This window comes from Castor canadensis, chromosome 7 (genome assembly GCF_047511655.1).
Source record: "Castor canadensis chromosome 7, mCasCan1.hap1v2, whole genome shotgun sequence".
NCBI classification, from domain to species: Eukaryota; Metazoa; Chordata; class Mammalia; order Rodentia; family Castoridae; genus Castor; species Castor canadensis.
Genome location: NC_133392.1, coordinates 97,724,470 through 97,743,001, shown reverse-complemented (window position 1 = coordinate 97,743,001; position 18,532 = coordinate 97,724,470). Strand labels below are relative to the sequence as shown.

Below are 18,532 nucleotides of genomic sequence, written 5' to 3'. Positions count from 1 at the left end.
CAAGATACAATCTGATCATCCATCTCCCTTCCACTATTGCCAACCCATCCCCCATCCCAAGTACCATGAGAATAAATAGAAAAATCCTTCATCTGAGCCATAAATCTCTGCAAGACCTAACCCTTCCTTGTTTGTCACCATTTTCCTCTGGGCTTTTTCTTGTGGAGAGCTGCATCACACTTTCAACGATTTCTATCAATTCATTGTCCTTGTGTTCTTTCTTCCCGTGAAGTCCTCTGATGGGAATGCCCTCTTTCTGGGAAGCCTCACTCCCTAACGGAAGCTCTCTCTGACATCTAGCTTAAAATCGGAATCTCCACTGTGGGCTTCTTTATCCTTTATTGTACTTGTTAGAGTTTGTACTTAGACATTTGTGGGCTTCTTTTGTTGTCTGTTTTCCTGCTATAGACCATAGGCAACTAGTTTGCTTGCTGTGGAAGTCTGAGTACCTGGAACAGCATGTGATAGGCAGACATATCAGTCACAGAGTAACAAAGCAGATTGAGCATTGTGGATGCTCTAAGAGAAGCATGAGTACAAGAGTCCTAAAATAGAGAATAGGAGCATTAATTTTACTTGACGGGGCTAGGAAGGAGCAGCTGCCATGTGAATTGTAATTTCCGCTGGTAAATTTTCACATTTATCTCTTCCTCTGTTTCTTTCAGAGATTTAATCTGATCAACTTAAAAAGCCCTGCTGTTATAAAGTATGAAGCCTTAGATCGATTTTATTCAGCTCTCTGTAACAATAATTTCTATTTTAATTTACAATTTAATGCAGGTGAAAAATCTAAATTTTTATGATGTTGTTCTGGATTTTATATTAATGGATTCCTTTGAAGATTTAGAAAACCCACCCACATCCATACAGAATGTAGTAAATAATCGCTGGCTAAATTCTTCCTTCAAAGAAACAGTGAGTGGTGATTTTTAACCATTAAAATTTGATGAAAAATGGTCAGAACTGGGAAGATTAATAAAGTTTACATATATGCTTGCCTATGGAATGACTGACTAGATTGGGGAAACTGATCTCATCCTTTGATACTGGGATCAGATGAGTACAGTATATAATGCCTTCAGATGAAATTCTCCTTTTGCAGCTGGGTATGGTGATGCAAAAATCCCAGTACTTCAGAGGCTGAGGCAAGAGGATCATGAGTTTGAGGCCAGCCTGAGCTACATGGTGAGACCCTGTCTCAAAACAAAAACAAATGCTCCTTTTGGCCCTTCTGCCAGTTTTAACCTTGACCTAGAGAACCTAATATTTTGTTAGGTCTCTATTTCTGAATAAATCCAGACTTCAAATGAGTTTGACCTAACAAAAAATTATCAGTAACAGAAATAACTAAATGATTAAACTGAAATACAGTAGTTACAGTATTTAAAAAAAAAATAAAGGGGGCTGGTGGAGTGGCTCAAGTGGTACAGTACCTGCCTCACAAGCACAAGGTCTTGAGTTCAAACCCCAGTACCACTAAAAAATAAGGCAGGTTTAAACTATATTCTATACTTTGAATGTTTTTAGTTTCTTCTTTTTTTATATCAGATTTGTGTGATACAGGTTTTGTTGGCTTTAAGTGTACACCTAGAAGTAACATTGAGTGGATATCGTGCTTCATAATGAACTTTGAATGCCTTTAAATAATGTTCCAATTGGCAGTTTTCATAATTATTTTGGAACTTCCTGACAGTAAATTTTAAAGCATTTTAGGTAAATCTACTTCTTCTTCAAAGTATGCTTTAATCATAAAAAAATACATGTTCTTCATTTCTGTGACTGATATAGTAAAGTGACCTTGATCAAAGTTGGGTCATGCCAGAGCAGGGTCAGGTTTCTTTAGGATTCACTGACGACATTTTGCTTTTGTCTTGTCATTGTTGAAATAGTTCTTAAACTGTTAGCTCTGCCTATAAATATTTCAGCAATACTGTTCTTGAATGAAAAAAATAACTGTCTTCATTATTGGACTTAGAATATTTGCTTATGTATGTCTTTTTACATGTATTTTCAGTGTTTTCCCATTGGAACAAAATTTAAGAATTCTTTAGAACTGAGTTGTAATTGCCAAGCTCCTTGGTATCAGACTTCAACCTTTTTCCTTTACTGACTTTGTATTTAATTTTTAAATTTATAAAAATGAAGTATCTTTTCATTAATGTTTATAAACGATATAAGGAGCCTGAACTAACTCTTTTTTTGGGGGAAAGGGGATGTTTGCTATAGGGCCTCAAGGCCTCAGCCTACCAAATGTTGGGATTACAGGTGTGCACTATCACCCTCTGCTTTACTTCTTATTAGTTGTTAATATTTTGAATTTTTTTAGACCCAGAAACTTTTATTTATTTGGGGGAGTTTGGGGATTTGAACACAGGGCTTCACACTTGGAAAGCAAGAGCTCTACCTCTTGAGTCACACCTCTAGTCCATTTTGCTCTGGTTATTTTCGAGAAGGGTTTTGTGAACTATTTGCCTAGGCTGGCCTCAAACCTCAATCCTCCAGATCTCAGCCTCCCAAGTAGCTAGGATTATAGGTATGAGCTACTGGCACCTAGTAGCCAAAAACCTGTAAGCTTTTGATTCTAATAAAAATTACTCTTTTCTGAAAAGAAATATTTATATATAGCTATAAATTTAAATCTTGCTTTTCTCTTCTGCATTTGCTTAGGCTGTGGCTTCAAGCTGTTGGTCAGTGCTGAAACAGAAAAGGCAGCAGATGAAGGTAAAATTCATCATGCTCTGGATTCCTATCTTTAGTACATTTTCTGTTGCTATAACAGAATACCCTGAGACTGGCTAAATTGTAAGGAAAGAGGTTTATACAGCTCACATTCTGAAGGCTACAAAGTCTAAAACCTACCAGCAGCACATGAAACAGCTTTGTACTGTTTCAGTGCATAATGGAAAGCAGAAGAGCAAGCAGGCATATGTGAAAGGGGCAAACAGTGGGGACAGCCTTGCTCTATAACAACCGTTCTTGTGGTGTCCAGTGAGTCTGGAGAAAAGACACTGATCCGTCCTTGAGGGCTCTACTCCCATGACCCAGACACCTCCCAGCACTGCTACATTGGGAACCAAGCTTCAGCTTGATTTTGGTGGAGGATAAACCATATTCATACCATAGCAGTTCCTCTGTGAAATAATTCAAGGAGCCTGTTAATGAACAGCTGAGTCAGTTCACGTGTGGGCATAGCAGCTAATAACAGGAACTGTCTCTCAAGCTAGCTAAGTGTCTTACAGTACTGAGTGCTCTTCCGAGTGCCTTCTCCCTTTTCCTCAGTGTCGGTACAGCTCTGTACGAGTATTGAAGCTTGTGTGGGATTTCAGCTAAGTGGGAGGGTTAGGGTTAGAAATAGCCCTGTGGGAGCTTTTGGCTTTTGGTTTTGTCACTTAATAATACTAATATTTTTAAAAATTGTTTAATATACTGGCCTCTTCTTCATATAATCCAGCTGAGGAATAATGATTTGATTAGTAGTTGCTTTATTTGGTTCAGAATCTCTACCCCCCAAAATTGCAAAATTTATATTTTGCCTCTCCTCCATACCCTGTAGCCAATCTCCTCCACCAAGTGCTGCTCTTGCCACACACTGTTAGTGGTGAAGGATGTGTTCTGTGCGGTGAGACTGGCTGGGATCGCAGGCTACTTATGGTGTGACCTTGGACATTGCCTAATCTCTATGCTTCAATTTCCTCATCTCTAAAAATAGAAGATAGTAGCAGTATTTACTTCATAAAGTTTTTTAAGATTGGATGTAAAGTCCTTAGGGCTGGAGGGTATAACTTAGTGGGAGAGCACTTGCCCAGCATGCACAAAGCCTTGGGTTCCAACCCTCGTATTTCCAATTAAAAAAAAAAAGCAAATACTTCAATGTAAATGCTTAGAATAGTGTATTATGGGAGTACTGCCTGTTACCGTATTGTTATTTGCCCAAGGATCTGTAATGTTTTATTATATCCGTATTTTTCAATCTAATGTTAATAGCTTTGAGCCTATAATGCCAAGCACAGTGGTTTTTGAAGCATACTGGAGATGCTTGCCTCACGGTGCTATTAGAAATAATTCCACAGGCTGGTGGAGTGGCTCAAGTGGTGGAGCACCTGTGTAGAAAAGAAATCGAAATAATTCCATTGATTCTAATATTTTGATAATTCTTGTTTAAAATTATTCTGCAGACCCTGTATATTTTTATTTTTTAAAAAGTGTGTATTGTGCAAAAACACTTTCTTTGTGATATTTTTATACATATATATATATATATATATATATAAAACATACTTTGATCAGATCAGAGTCCCTGTATTTTAAAAGCAAGTTCCCCAAATGATAAAATATAATGTTTGAGAACCACTGGTTTAGGACTAGAGGACAGACTTTTAAAGACATGTATTTAATTCTCTCACTAGCTAACAATATCATGACAAGTACTGACTGACCATCAGTCAGTTTTCTCATTTGCAAAATGGAATTAATGCCTACTTCATAAGTTGCTGTAAGGACAAAGTGAAAAAACATCAACAATGTATAACAAGCTTAATTTGAACATAAAGTTAAATGTAGTCTGAAGAGTTTAGTAAATGATAGTTTCCATAATAATGATAATAATATTATTAATATGTCTGTTTCCCACTTCTTTAGAATAAACATTGTGCCTCTGTCTAGTTTTCTTTCTATAGCCACAGGTACCTATATACATATCACCTCTGGCAGAACTTTTTCCATACATGAAAGACCAAACTTACTGTGTCCTTAAATTAACCTTACCTACTATTGAGCTCAGCTCTCAGTTATTCCTTGTACTTCTACTCCAGCACACTTCTCACTTCTGTGAACTCCTAATACACTTAGACTCTGTTATGAGATTTAGAATTTTACTGTGTGTGGAGAACATCTTTTAGACTAGAATAATTTCAGCACACCCCTGATTGCTCTTTGGCCTTCACTAATTAGCTATGTGTGATACAGAGCAGGTTATTTAACCTCTCAAGTATACTTTTCACGTATTTAAAATGGTATTAACATGACCAACTTTGCTAAGAATGTTTAGCAAATTAAATAGAGTATCATATTGTCTGGTGTATTATGGGTACTCATTAAGTGATAATTGCTATTGTCTTATGTTTTCTAAACCGAGGTTTAAAAGATTTTCCTGGAGATTGTAAATACAAAATAATTCCTTCAAAAGACAGAATCTTCAGGCATGGTTATCTCCAGTCAGTGTTCTGTGATGCATCCCACAGAATGTTATTTAACAAAGGAAATTCAGTTACTAATAAACTTAGGGAATTTCTTAAAACACAAATAAATATACATACTAATATTTCATAAAAAGAGTCAATTGTACAATTAAATGTCTAAATAACATAGGGTTTCTTAAGTAAAGGTTAAAATTCTAGTAAGAAGCCAGGCACTGATAGCTCATGCCTGTAATCCTAGCTACTCAGGAGGCAGAGATCAGGAGGATTGCAGTTTAAAGCCAGCCTGGACAGATAGTTTATGAGACCCTATTTCAAAAAAAAAAAGGATTGGTGGAATGGCTCAAGTTGTAGGCTGAGTTTAAGCCCCAGTACTACAGAAAAAAAAACCAAAAACTTCTAGTAAGAGTAATTTAGAGCTTAATTATTTTATGCTTGTTTTTGTCTTTTTTGGTTTAGACAATTAAGTGATTGAGTAGGGCTTTTAAATAATTTGAACCACAGTAGTCATAGTACTCCTAGAAATGATGTGACTAAGGAACAGCATAACATTCTTGTTGTTACTTTGTTACAACATTATATGGTTGCTTCTTTTATGAAGTACAGGTTAAACATCCCTAATTTGAAAATTCAGGATGTTCTAAAAACTGAAACTCCTGTTTGTTTTTTGAGACAGGATCTTGCTCTGTAGTCCAGGCTGTCCTAGAACTCACTATGTACACCAAGCTGCCTTAAACTTGTGCTGATTCTCGCCTTTGCTTCCTGGCTCTAAAACTTTTTTGAGAGCTGAAATGATGATACAGGTGGAAAAGTTCATACCTTACTTCATGTAATGGGTTGCAGTCAAAATGCAGGTGAACCAAAAATACTGTATAAAATTACCTTCAGGCTATGTGATAAGGTATACATAAAACAAATGAACTACATGGTTACCCTTACATCTCATCCCCAAGATACTTCATTAAGCATATGCATATATTCCAAAATTTTTAAAAAATTGGAATCTGAAATACTTTTGGTTCCAAGCATTTTGGATAAGGAAGACTCAACGTGTATTTTTATAAGGTGAATAAACGCCTCTTAGAAAATGGTGGGTTTTGTCAGTACATCAGAAGCTATTGACTAGGGTATGAAATCTGCATACAAACATCGACTGTAAAAGTTACATGTAAGTTTATTAACCTTCCTGATAGGCTGCCTGCTGATAATGGTTGGTCTGCCTGAAAAAGAGCCAATGAACTGGGCGCCAGTGGTTCACACCTAATCCTACCTACTTGTAATCAAGATCGGGAGGATCTTGATTCAAGTCCAGCCCTGGCAAATACATTGAGAGACCCATTTCCAAAATAAGCAGAGCAAAATGACCTAGAGGTATGACTCAAGTGATAGAGTGCATGCTTAACAAGCATGAAACCCTGAGTTCAAACAGTCTCATCCAAAAAAAAAAAAAAAGGGAAAAAAATGCTGCTCATGTATAGCAATTTCAGTTCCTTACTAGATAGAGAAAGCAAGTACAAGAAGGTAAAAATGATTTGATTCTCCTTTATTTCCTAACAGATCTCACATGGATTTTTTGCCCATTTTTATGCTATTTGTGAGCACATAAGCCCTGTCCTAGCCTGGGGCTTTTTGGGTCCTAGAAATTCTCTCTATGATTTATGCTGCTTCTTTAAGGTATGTTCAGACTTTGAATCGTTGCTTTTTTCTAAATCAGAAAGCATATACAGTTTTTTATGTTTCGTTTTTGTTAAAAAAGAATGCTAATCTAATTAATTATTTATTTCTATTATTGTTGAACGTACTTGGGGTACATTGTGACATTTACAAAAGTTCTTACAATATCATAGTTGAATTTACCTCCTCCATCATTCTTCTTTATTCCCCTCCCCCATTACTGGAATAGTTTCAACAGGTCTCACTGTTCCGTTCTCATACATGAGTGCATAATATTTCTACTATATTCATCTTCCTTTACCCTTTCCTTATATCCTCCCCCCTCCCACTGGTACCAACCTCCAGACAGGACCAAGAATGTTATTTAAAAGAAAACTTATAGAGGCCACATAAATTAAGTGTTTAGATGCCAATATTAAATTACTGGCATTTTATAATATCACTAGTATTATGATGAATCTTTTAAAATATGTATTTCGTGCCTTATTCTAGAATAGATTCAATAAATCCACTCATCAAATTTTCTATTATGGCCTTGCGTAATGTCATGTTACAATGGCACTTGTGAAATATAACATCTGTCTTTATTGTGCGTGTATCAATCAATGTATTTGTGTTAAAATAAATTCTAGTTCAAGGTAATATGAGTGATGAAATCCAAGTTGTGAGAAGTAACATGGGAGTGTAATGTTGTATCCTAACATCAGACATTTACATTTGCCATGTAATGTCATGGCTAGTCATGGCTCATTACAGAATTTTCTTGTTGGCAAAGTGCCAAGTTCTGAGTTTGGTCTGAGTTTCAAGGAGCAAAAGAATATATAAATTTGGAAATTCTGGATGTTTCATTATACTATTCATTTTTTAAAATCATGCTTATATGCTGTTAATATAAGATTTGTGTAAATGGATTTAGGAGTTGTTCATTTTACTGTCATTCAGAAGACATTATTTTTTAACCAGTTTTTTGGGTTTTTTTGTGGCGTTGAGGTTTGACTCAGGGCCTCACGCTTGCTAGGCAAGTGCTCTACCACTTGTGCCACTCTGCCAGTCAGTCCTTTTTTGTGATGGGTTTTTTCAAGATAGGGTCCCTCAAACTATTTACTCAGGTAGGGTCTCTCGAACTGTTTACTCAGGTGGGCTTCAAACCATGGTCCTCTTTATTTCTGCCTCCTGAATAGCTAGAATGACAGGTGTGAGCCACTGACACCTGGCTCCTAACCAGCTTTCTTGACCTTCCAAATGTAAGGCATTTGTTTTAATGGAAAAAATTGGAGCTGGGAATTAAGTGTCATTAATAAGCAGTCTAACTTGGGGGAAATCATTCTTTGGTCCTTTTCTTCATCTATAAAATGGGGGACCTGACAAGTTGCTAACTAATGACTCAAGTGAATCTGTGAAGTCTTTGTTCTTAACATTTGGTTTCTGAGTACAGAAATTCATTATTCCTGTTTTTTACTGTTTGGAATGACTTTTCTCCTCCATAATGATATAACAGCTGAGTTTTAATACTTTATAGTATGCAACTTACTTAAAATGTATTTTTGTACAAGTATTAACTTACTGAAATGAAATATTCTTCAAGATTTTTTACTGATTTTAGACCTGAAATTATTTTTATTTATTTCTTAAGTTTTTTGTACATAAAAATTATATCTAAAATCATAGGATTATTGAGAATGGTTTATTCTTTTGTCTTAAAGTGGTGCCAGTGCTCAGAGGCTCACAGGCACTTCTCATACACGATCTTTTTGAAGGGTGTCAGGTAAGTAGGATGACTGATATTATCCTGCATTTATAGGAAAAGGTCTCTTGTTCAAGATCTCTTTTCAAATGAGACAGGAAATGTGCCCCGGAACTAAGATGTTCTGACTCCTGATTCAATGCCTTTTACAATATTATTAACTCTTTAATATAACTTTGGTCTAATAAATGTCAATTTGTGTTCTTTTTCCAGAATCAAGTTATTTTCTTTCTCAAAGACATTTTTGACTTTGAGAAGGTGCGCTATTCAAGTATAGAGACTTTGGCTGAAGACCTCCTGCAGTTACTCATTCGTCGCACTGAACTTTTAATGGCATATCTTGGAGCAGATGCCCTGAGGCACACAAGTAGTTGTACAAGTAGTCACGATCATGTTATGTCCAGTGGGCTGTTGGAAGCCAAAGCACAATAAATACCATAAGAACCCATCCAGTTAGAGTATATAAAGTACTTTAAGATGACTATGATTCTGGCATGTGTATTGCAAAATCAGAATTGATGGGTGTGGACTCAGGGAGGGGAAAAAAACTCAAAAAGAATGAATGACTGTCTGCCTTTAAACAGAAATTCTTCCATTGAATCCCTATGTAATGTATCTAGAGCAACTACTTCATTGTCCTTAGGTAATAATTTAAGTTGTGAAATGTTGTGTATTTTGTAGGAATATTGCTTGAATTCAAGCCAGTATTTGGGAGCTTATTGTCTTCAAGCTGTCCAAAATATCCTGTTATCATTCTCAAAACCTCTGTTTTATGCCTCGCATCTTGAAAATACACATTTTAGCCAAACCTGTGTGGGCCACACACGCAAGAATATATTTCTTCCAGTGCCAACATTTAACTTTGCCTGAAAATGTCTTTTTAACTGTAAAGTTACTCATTTGTTTAATCAAATTTAGGCAATAGTGGTATTTAATATTTACTGCTTACATTATTGCTTATGCATCTGCTCATGCATTTAAATCGATGAAATTGTAATCACTGAGTATTGTTACACAATAATGAATTGACATAAAGAAGCTTACAATTTACAACTTAATATTAGATTATCCATAGTTTCCAAAATACATTATTTTGGTCATAAAAGTTACAATAGAGACTGATATACTTTTTATCATTTTATAAATTAGAACATTTTTTTCTTGAGTGAATATTGATTGGAAAGGTAGCATTTGCTTACTAAGAAAGGCAATTAAAAATTTACTCTTTTTTAGTATAATTTTTAGGCTAATTTAGTATAAAATTTACTAAAGTTTTGAGACTGGCTCCCAACATCTGAAGATATTAAACTTGCTACAGTAAAATAATTTCTCCTTTCTACTTCCACAAAATGGACTTTTAGTTTTTCCCATGGAGAACTCAGCACATTGGGAATTTATCGTATTATCCCACATTTTAAAAAATATCCATATTTCGATTTTTTTTTTCTTGCAATGCTGGGGATTGAAATTGGTGCAAGCTAGGCAAGCACTCTACCCTGAGCCACATCTCCAGCCATGAATCTTAGGTTTTAAAGGTTTTCTTTCTCTTTTGTGTAGAACAAAATTTTTTTTAATGATATGGAAGTATACTGTGTGTCCTTTAAGTATATGAACAAATGGGTCGTCTTAACAGTGAGCCTTCTTCAGAGTAGATTATAGATCCTCTCAGAGCTGCTTGTTTGAGGTGGCTGACAGTGTACCTATTAGTGGATTAGATTTGTAAAGTGGGCTTTATTCATTTAGGAGTGAGCTACACAGAAGGGCCTAAAATGCATTTTTAAAAAATGCATTTTTAGATTAAAGTGCCTAGATTCAGATTAGTGAATAGAAAATAAAAAGTGAAAAAAGCATAATTTTTAAGATTACACATTTATGTATGTGCAACAATTATATAAACTAATTTCAAAATATAAAACTCAGAATCTTTATGCAGTTTTGCATGTACTGTATGGGTTAGAATGTTAAACATATGAAATATTATTCTAATTGTTTTTGTGTATGTAGCTCCTTGACTTTTCTTACATAGATCTCTAATTTAATAATTGCCTATTCATGATTCTTACCTATGGAGGAGTATGATTAGAAGTACCAAAATGAAAGATTCCCTTATGTAATGTTTTACTTTTTATTTTAATCTTATATGTTTTTACCTTGTTGCTGAGGAATCACTAGCTTTGAATGATACACACTCACGTGTATGCATGCATCTGCATTCCTATGTAAGCAAGACACTTGGTAATTATATTAATTTACTCATTTCAGGTCTGTCTTATGCTATGGTTTTATAAACAAAGCTATAAGTAAAACTTAATTACCTTTTAGTTTTTATTTGATTAAAATATTGTTTGAAATCAGTCTTGCAGAATTGCACTATTTAATAATGCTGCTACTACATAAGGAAATTCCTAGGAATATATTCATCAGATGAATGGCTTTCCAGACGGTGTCTAGGTTTGTTTTTTTTTCCTCCTTTTACATTTTAGCTAAAAAGACATCACCCATCTTCAGGAAGTTGATTTCTCATTCAGTGCCAGTTTGATTAGCTTCTGCTCAGTTCAACAGTTACCACATTAGCAAGGTACTTTCTTTGTGGCCTTTGACAAAAGAGATATGAATGACCAAATAGGATTTCAGGGCAATAAGTGTAGGGGAAAAAAACCCTTGTTATTGTTAAGTAAAGAAACTTGAAGTTGGGCACTGGTGGCTCACGCCTGTAATCCTAGCTATTCAGGAGGCAGAGATGGGGAGGATTGCGGTTCGAAGCCAGTCTGGGCAAGTAGTCTGAAAGACCCTATCTCAAAAAAAACCCATCACAAAAAAGGGCTGGTGGAGTTGCTCAAGGTGTAAGCCCTGAGTTCAAACCCAGTACCACAGAAAAAGAAAAAGAAGAAACTTGACTTTTTTTTTTTTAAAGGAAGATAACTTCTTTTTAAATACAAAATTAATGACTGCAGAAGGGTATTTAACATATACATACCAGTTTTCATTTGCCTTAAAACTGGATTAAATAGAAAAAGCAATGCTTTAAAAAATTTTTTTTAAATGAAAGTCTAGAGCCTTTTAGGGTAAAACCCTGCTGAACACTTAATCATGGTGGTATTATCACCAACAGTCTTACCACTGACTTTCGGATGTAAGCTGCAAGAATCAGTCCTGAGGAGATTACTTCTGCCTCTTTGCTGGAAGAAAAAGGATGAATGTTCAGTTGATTTATATTTCATATTTCTTTTTTTTATTTGGTTTCTCTCTATATTTTTTCAGCTAACAAGGTAGTTATTGCTTCCTGAAGGTTAATAATGTTTATTGTTTATTAAATGTCAAAATGCAACTATCTTTTTAAAAAGATACCATGTTTTGCATACTGTTACAGTTAGTTCCAAAGAATTTTGTTATTTGCATCCAATTGCTATGACTCTATTAATTTGTTGAGCACAGAAAAGTATATAGACGTTTTCTTGCCTTAAGATACGACATTTTCTACTTAATTTCTAAAAGTGATTATTTGCATTACAGAAGAATTATTTGCTTATTATTCTTTTAAGCCTAGGAAATAGAAATGTCAAAGTAATATTTAATACACTTCTGTGTAACCTTTCATGATGAAAAATTTGAAATTATGTTTATAACCCATTTGCTTTCATTTTAATGTGAACATGTATTCAGAAATTAGGATGTAAAATTAAAGTGATTATAAGAATTAGGCTAAATTCAAATTCTGTTTTTACTTGTATTAATCAGATTAAGATATATACATGTGAGATTAAAAGTTTATATAATATGCAAAATAGCAGTGAGGACATTCTTTGTTCCTATTCTTGTTTTGTTTAGTTTTAGAACAACCATGTTTTAGCTTTTTTTGGCTGATATCAGGAAATGTATCTATTGCTTAAATGTAAGGACTGAACTCATTAATTTGTGTAAAAGTGAAGCACTACAATAGCAGAAAAAAAATAGCACTGGCTCTTTAGCTGAAATAAGCACTGTAACATGGATGTGTTTCTCTTACTGTGAAATAAAAATGATGATACATTTTGGTGACTTGTTGCATACTTTAAACAATATTGACGTTGTCTCTTTAGACTCTGTGAGAGCTTACAGTCAGCATAAGGCCCCATGTGCAGGCATAGAGAACACAGACAAACTGCAGAAGCATTGAATTCAAATGTAAAGTAAAATTTTATCAAATATTGTCATTATGTACTAACATGGAACAAAAGGTAGTTTATAATGAATAAAGACAAAGTACTTGTGTCCTAATTAATTTCAAAGTGTTCTGATGAACCATGCCATTGAATATAATACATGATTTGAAGCTCCTTCCTCATCGTTTCTTGGTTAAGTCTTCAGATCCACTTAGTCCGGGAGAGGGAGGGATGCTGTCTGGATGGATGACTCTAGTTAACAGCGCAGAAAGGCTTCACCTAGACATGAAACAGTATTCAATAAATTGGTTTATTTTAGAATAATTAAATATGTTTCATATAGATACATGTGCAGTTACATTCTTAATTTCTGCTCTGTGTGTGTGTGTGTGTAGTGCTGGAGACTGACCCTAAGGCCTTGTACATGCTGGGCAAGAGCTTTCCCACTGAACCATTCACCCACCTCTGTTTTCAAAGTTTTTTCATTGGACATATAGACTGAAGTGTTTTACTTAAGCAAGTCATACAAACATGAGTTGGGTCTTTTGCTACATGGGAAGTAGAGTGGGGCCCTAGATCTGCATCTCAGTCTCACTTTCTGTTTTCTGTGCCATTATCTTCCATATTCTTTGCTCTTTCATACATCCTCTTTGATTATGCTCTCTGAACTGAATGTTTTGCACTTTAAACATCTCTCTGAACTCTCAGGTATCTAAAATGCTTTTCTGCAAGCATGTGTGTCTTATTACTACATTATTGGAAGGGTTTTGCTGGAAATCTGTATAAACACTTTGTTTATTGACTGTCTTTCTTACTGCTCTTACACCACTTTTGACTTGTGTTTTTCCCCCCCAGTTTCTTCCTGTTTCCTGTACCCCTTCATTTGTTACCCTACCACTGCTTACCCCTTGATCTGTTACTCTCCTATGCTACTGACATCTTTGATCAGGCTGCACAAGCTCTTTGGTCTGCTGAAGTTCTTTGTCTTTTTTCTACATCCACAGTAACATCAGCTGCATTTTAGTACCAAGAAGAAAAGGAACAAACCTTCCTTCTATGATGCTTTTTATTCTTTACTTAAAAGCTATAGCAAAGCAATTGGTACATCAAATATCACCTCAACATTTTGCTTTTAACTGTTTTCTTATGTGTGTCACAGAAGGCTTTCACATAAAGTACATTTATATATAGGAAATTACAGCACTTTGATAATTTGCTATGTTTACATAACACCATTATACTTAAATACAGAGAAGCACTTTGACATGTGAAAGTAATTGAAATATACAGTTTCCAGAACTTTACTAATCCTGATTTAATAGTATTCTGAGATTATATGCTGAGGAACCTTAAAAAGGACCAAGTACTTAATGTGGTAGAAGGTGGTGAAGTAGGTTTAAAGAAAGTATATTCAATGCTTTTTTTTTTTTTTTTTTTTTTTTGAGACAGTTTGCTATGTTGGCCAAGACTGGTGTAAACTCCTAGGCTCAAGCAACCTTCCACCTCAACTTTCTGAGTAGCTAGAACTACAGGCATGTGCCACTGTGCTCTGTTAATAGTCATTATCTATTGCAACATAACACATTATCCCAAAATTTAGCACTTGAAACCAACATCACTGGTTTCTGAGGGTTGGTAATTCAGGAATGGCTTACTGCTGGTTCTGATTTTAGATCTCCTAAGGTTGCAGCAATCTGAAGTCTAGGTTAGGACTATGCTGTGGTTTGGATTCGGTTTGTCTCCCAGAGGTTCATGTGGTGTGAGCTTGGTCCCTGGGGTGGTGGAACCTAGGGGAAGGGATTGTAGGTCCCAGGCTCTGCCCTCATGAATAGATAACTGCTGTCTTGCTGGAGTCGGTCGGGTCTCCTAGGAGCAGGTTGTTCTAAAAGCAACACCAGCCCCTCACCCTCTTTCTTCCTTGCTCTCACGATGTGCCACTCTGCACATGGTTGGGTCCCTTTCTGCTTCACTATTTGTGATGCACCCGGGGGCCTGCACCAGCTAGCTAGGGCCATGCTGTTTGGACTATCCAGCTAATGGAATCATGAACCAAATAAATCTTTTTTTTTTTTAAATGTCTTTACAGTGGCCCATGCTGGTAATTCTAGCTACTTGGGAGGCTCAGATTGGGAGGTTCAAGGTTCAAAGTCAGCTGAGGCAAACACTTTGCAAGACTCCATCGCCAAAATAACCACAGCAAGATAGATGGAAGATGTGGCTTAAGTGGTAAGCGCCTGCTTTGCAAGTGTGAAATCGGGAGTTCAAACCCCAGTCCCACCAAAAAAAAAAAAGTTTTTCAGTGTCAAGTATTCTATTACAGCAACACGAAACAAGACCAAGGGGGCTGGAAGATTTGCTCCTTTGCTCACTCAGTCCATTGCTGGCTATTGAACTTACCAACTGGACTTGGACTTACCAACTAGACTTGTCAATAGGGCTCCTGGATGTTTTTAAGACATGGTAACTGGCTTCTTCCAGATTGAGAGTAATCCAAGAAAAACTATTTGAAGTGCTATCACTTCTGCCATAATCTTGTCCTGTAGGCAAACCCAACCTTGACACAAAGTGGATGAAGACTCCACAGGATATGAATACCAGAGGATAGGACCTTTTGGGGTCTTCTTGCTGGCTGGATACAACAGAGACTCCTAATAAATTACACAGATATTTTTAAAAAATTTGATAGGGAGGTGCTGCTCCACCACGTGAGACACACTTCCAATCCTCTTTTAAGGGCAATTTTTCAGGTAGGTTCTCATGTTTTTGCCTGGGGCCAGTCTTAAACTATGATCCTTCTACCTACACCTCTGGCATTGCTGGGATCACAGGTGTGTACCACCATAACTGGCTTATTTGTTGAGACGGTAGTTGCCTTTTGCCCCAACTGACCTTGAATCTCAATCCTCCTGATCACTGCCTCCTGAATAGCTGGAATTAACAGGTATTCACCACCATGCTTGGCCCCTAGATATTTTAATTTTTAAAAGAATAAGTGCACATTCTTTGGCCAGTCTCTTGATATGACATTAAGCCCTTCAGTTCGCTCGGTATTCTAACGTGTGTCTTGCACAGACTACATCCCTCTAAGTCATCATCTGGGATTCCAAATCCCTTACTGTTTTTTTCCTTGCAGTGCTGGGGCTTGAACCCAGGGCATACTGTGTTAATACTTTGTTCAAAACCCACCAATGGCATCTCCCATCTTGGAATAAAAACCAGAATCCTTACAATGTCTGTCCCCTGCGTTACCTCAACTCCTGAGGACTCATGAACCCAGCTTCCCCCAGGCAAGCCTCCTTGTTCTTCCTAGCAAATGTCAAATGGGATCCTTCTCTGGGCCTTCGTATCTCTCTGGACCACTGTTCCCCAGACATTTGCATCTTCAGGTTTTCACACAGGTTACTGCCCGCTGCGGTTTAGATGTGGTTTGTCACATCCAAAATTGTGTGCTAGAAGCGTAGCCCCCCCAGGTGGTGATGTTAAAAGGTAGTGGAACTTTTAAGAACTGGGGCCTAGAAAGTTGTGACGGATGTTTTCCCCCACTGTGGCTTCCTGTCTCTCCCTCTCCCACAAACTGTGTGCAGTTGTATGCCACCTGCCATGTGGTCCTCACTAGACCTTAGTGGATCTCAGCACCATGCTCTTAAGCCCTCAGAATTGTAAGGTAATAAACCTCCTTTCTCTATAAATTTGTCCAGTCTCAGGATTTTGTTATAATAATGAAAAGCAAAGGAATACACTGCCTTATTTTCTTCAAGACTTTCACTCACATGAGGCTTTCTCTAGCCACTCTTATCTAAAATTCTAACCTCCTCTCAGCCCGTTCCCCCACATCCTTACTTCACTGCTCTGATGCTAGCCATGCTGCACGTCACCCAAGTTCTATGTCTGCCTTCTTCCACTGGAATGCATGCTCCATGACAGCAAGAGTTTTATTTTTGTCACTGCTATCTCCTTGCTGTCTAGAACTGATTATTTGCTGCTGAATGAACGATGAATTGGTGACCTGGCATACTGTAGGTGGCTCTCAGTAGTTTACAGAGAATGGAGAGTTGTGTTTAATCTGATGAATCTATTGGTGAGAAGTACAAAATTAGACAGCTTCTAATTGTTTAAATCACAAAAATGTATAGTTAAAATTTGATGCACAGTGAGGGAAAAGGTGGGATGAACTTTTTTTTTTTTTTTTTTTTTAACAGTACTGGTGTTTGAAATCAAGGCCTTCACCTTGAGCCACTCTACCAGCCATTTTTTCTGGTGGGTTTTTTCAAAATAGGGTCCCTTGAGCTATTTGCCTGGGCTGGCTTCAAACCGCAATCCTCCTGATCTCAGCCTCCTGAGTAGTTAGGATTACAGGCGTGAGCCATTGGTGCCTGCTATTTTTTTTTTTTTAATGGTATTGGGGTTTGAATTTAAGACCTTACACATGGTAGGTGGGGGCTCTACCACTTGAGTCACTCCACCAGCCCCAGCATTTCTAATTGATACAGACTGCAGTGCAAGGAAGGCTTCTTAGAGGAGGCAGGATTTAATTGTCAAGCCAAAGGATATGCTGAAGTTAGGGGAAGAGGATTTTGTACATAGGGAATGGCTTGTGAAAAGGCCCTGAAGGGAAGGCCTGTGGAAATTTCCATGAACTGAAGAAGGCCATGGTGAGAGTATTGATGGGAGAAAGAGGTAAGCTCAAGAGCCTATTACTACTTGTATTAAAGTAAATTTTAATAACTTAATTGCCAATTTAGAACTTTCTGTAATTAAGAAATGAATTTCCAAGCCAGGCGCTGGTGGCTCGCGCCTGTAATCCTAGCTACTCAGGAGGCAGAGATAAGAAGGACTGTGGTTCAAAGCCAGCCTGGCAAATAGTTCTCGTCACCCTATCTCAAAAAAATCCTTCACAAAAAAGGACTGGTGGAGTGGCTCAATGTGTAGGCTTTGAGTTCAATCCCCAGAACCACAAAAAAGAAAAAAAGAAAAAAAATCCATCCTAAGTAATGTGGGGATGGAGAAGGGAAACTAGAGCTACAGTTAAGAATAAAAGTCCTGAACATACCTGAAGTATAACCTGGGCACTGCCTCTGCCCAGTGTCTGAAGCTGATAGTGGCTACCCTCTTCCCTGCTTTGTCTGGGTGCCAGCTGGATTTTTTAAAGTGCAATAAAGAACTGAGGATCTCCCCAACCAAAAAATGTCTCCTTTGGCTTTCATGTTTCAAGATGGGGTTGTCTGATGGGTGAGCTGGTGATCCAAGGTGGAAAAGGTCTGTGGGTGCCTAATATTCACATGCTTTTATAGGTTAGGAAGATCAGAGATGATCTGCCATCAATTAAGGAAAGGTGAAAATTTATATATATTATATGTAATATATGTAATGTTGTTCCCCCACCTTCAACTTTTTTTTTCTACTAATAGCCCTCTTTGGAGTTAAAGACCAGGAGAGGAAAAGAGGGTAATGAACATGAAGTGTTCCCAGATTGCTGCCCCTCGCTCTAATAGAGGACGCTGGCCAAAGGTCAAGGTCTTGGGTGAGGATAGAAGAGGAGCAGTAGCTTCTCTTCCCTTTTTCATAGGATATAGGGCAGGAAGAGAATCTGGAAGAAGTGGGCCCAGGGCAAAGGGGGTTGCAAGGAGGCAGCCTGGTAATGAAGACCACTGCAGCACCAGTCCCTTCCCACAGTGAAGGCAGCCTCCCTTCTCCCGGCCCTGCGGGAGGGGAGGTGGAGGCCGGCCTGAGATTAGGGGTCAGCTGAGGCACCTACTAGGGCCGAGCAAGTAGCAAGC

At 37.2% G+C, this 18,532-nt stretch overlaps 1 protein-coding gene across 9 annotated transcripts in view; it reads left to right on the top strand.

Annotated features, from left to right (window-relative positions):
• Miga1 (mitoguardin 1) overlaps window positions 1-12,651 on the top strand; it is a 70,193-nt gene extending 57,542 nt beyond the window's left edge. For 8 of the 9 annotated variants that reach the window (XM_074079705.1, XM_074079703.1, XM_074079702.1 and 5 more), the window contains 4 exons: window positions 781-915; window positions 2,668-2,721; window positions 6,753-6,869; window positions 8,827-12,651. In XM_074079705.1, coding sequence (XP_073935806.1) covers window positions 781-915; window positions 2,668-2,721; window positions 6,753-6,869; window positions 8,827-9,045 — 525 coding nt within the window. In that variant the 3' untranslated portion in view covers window positions 9,046-12,651. The remainder of the gene's footprint in view (window positions 1-780; window positions 916-2,667; window positions 2,722-6,752; window positions 6,870-8,826) is intronic. The other variant, XM_074079700.1, reaches the window with a different exon arrangement.
• Window positions 12,652-18,532: the final 5,881 nt, after the last annotated feature.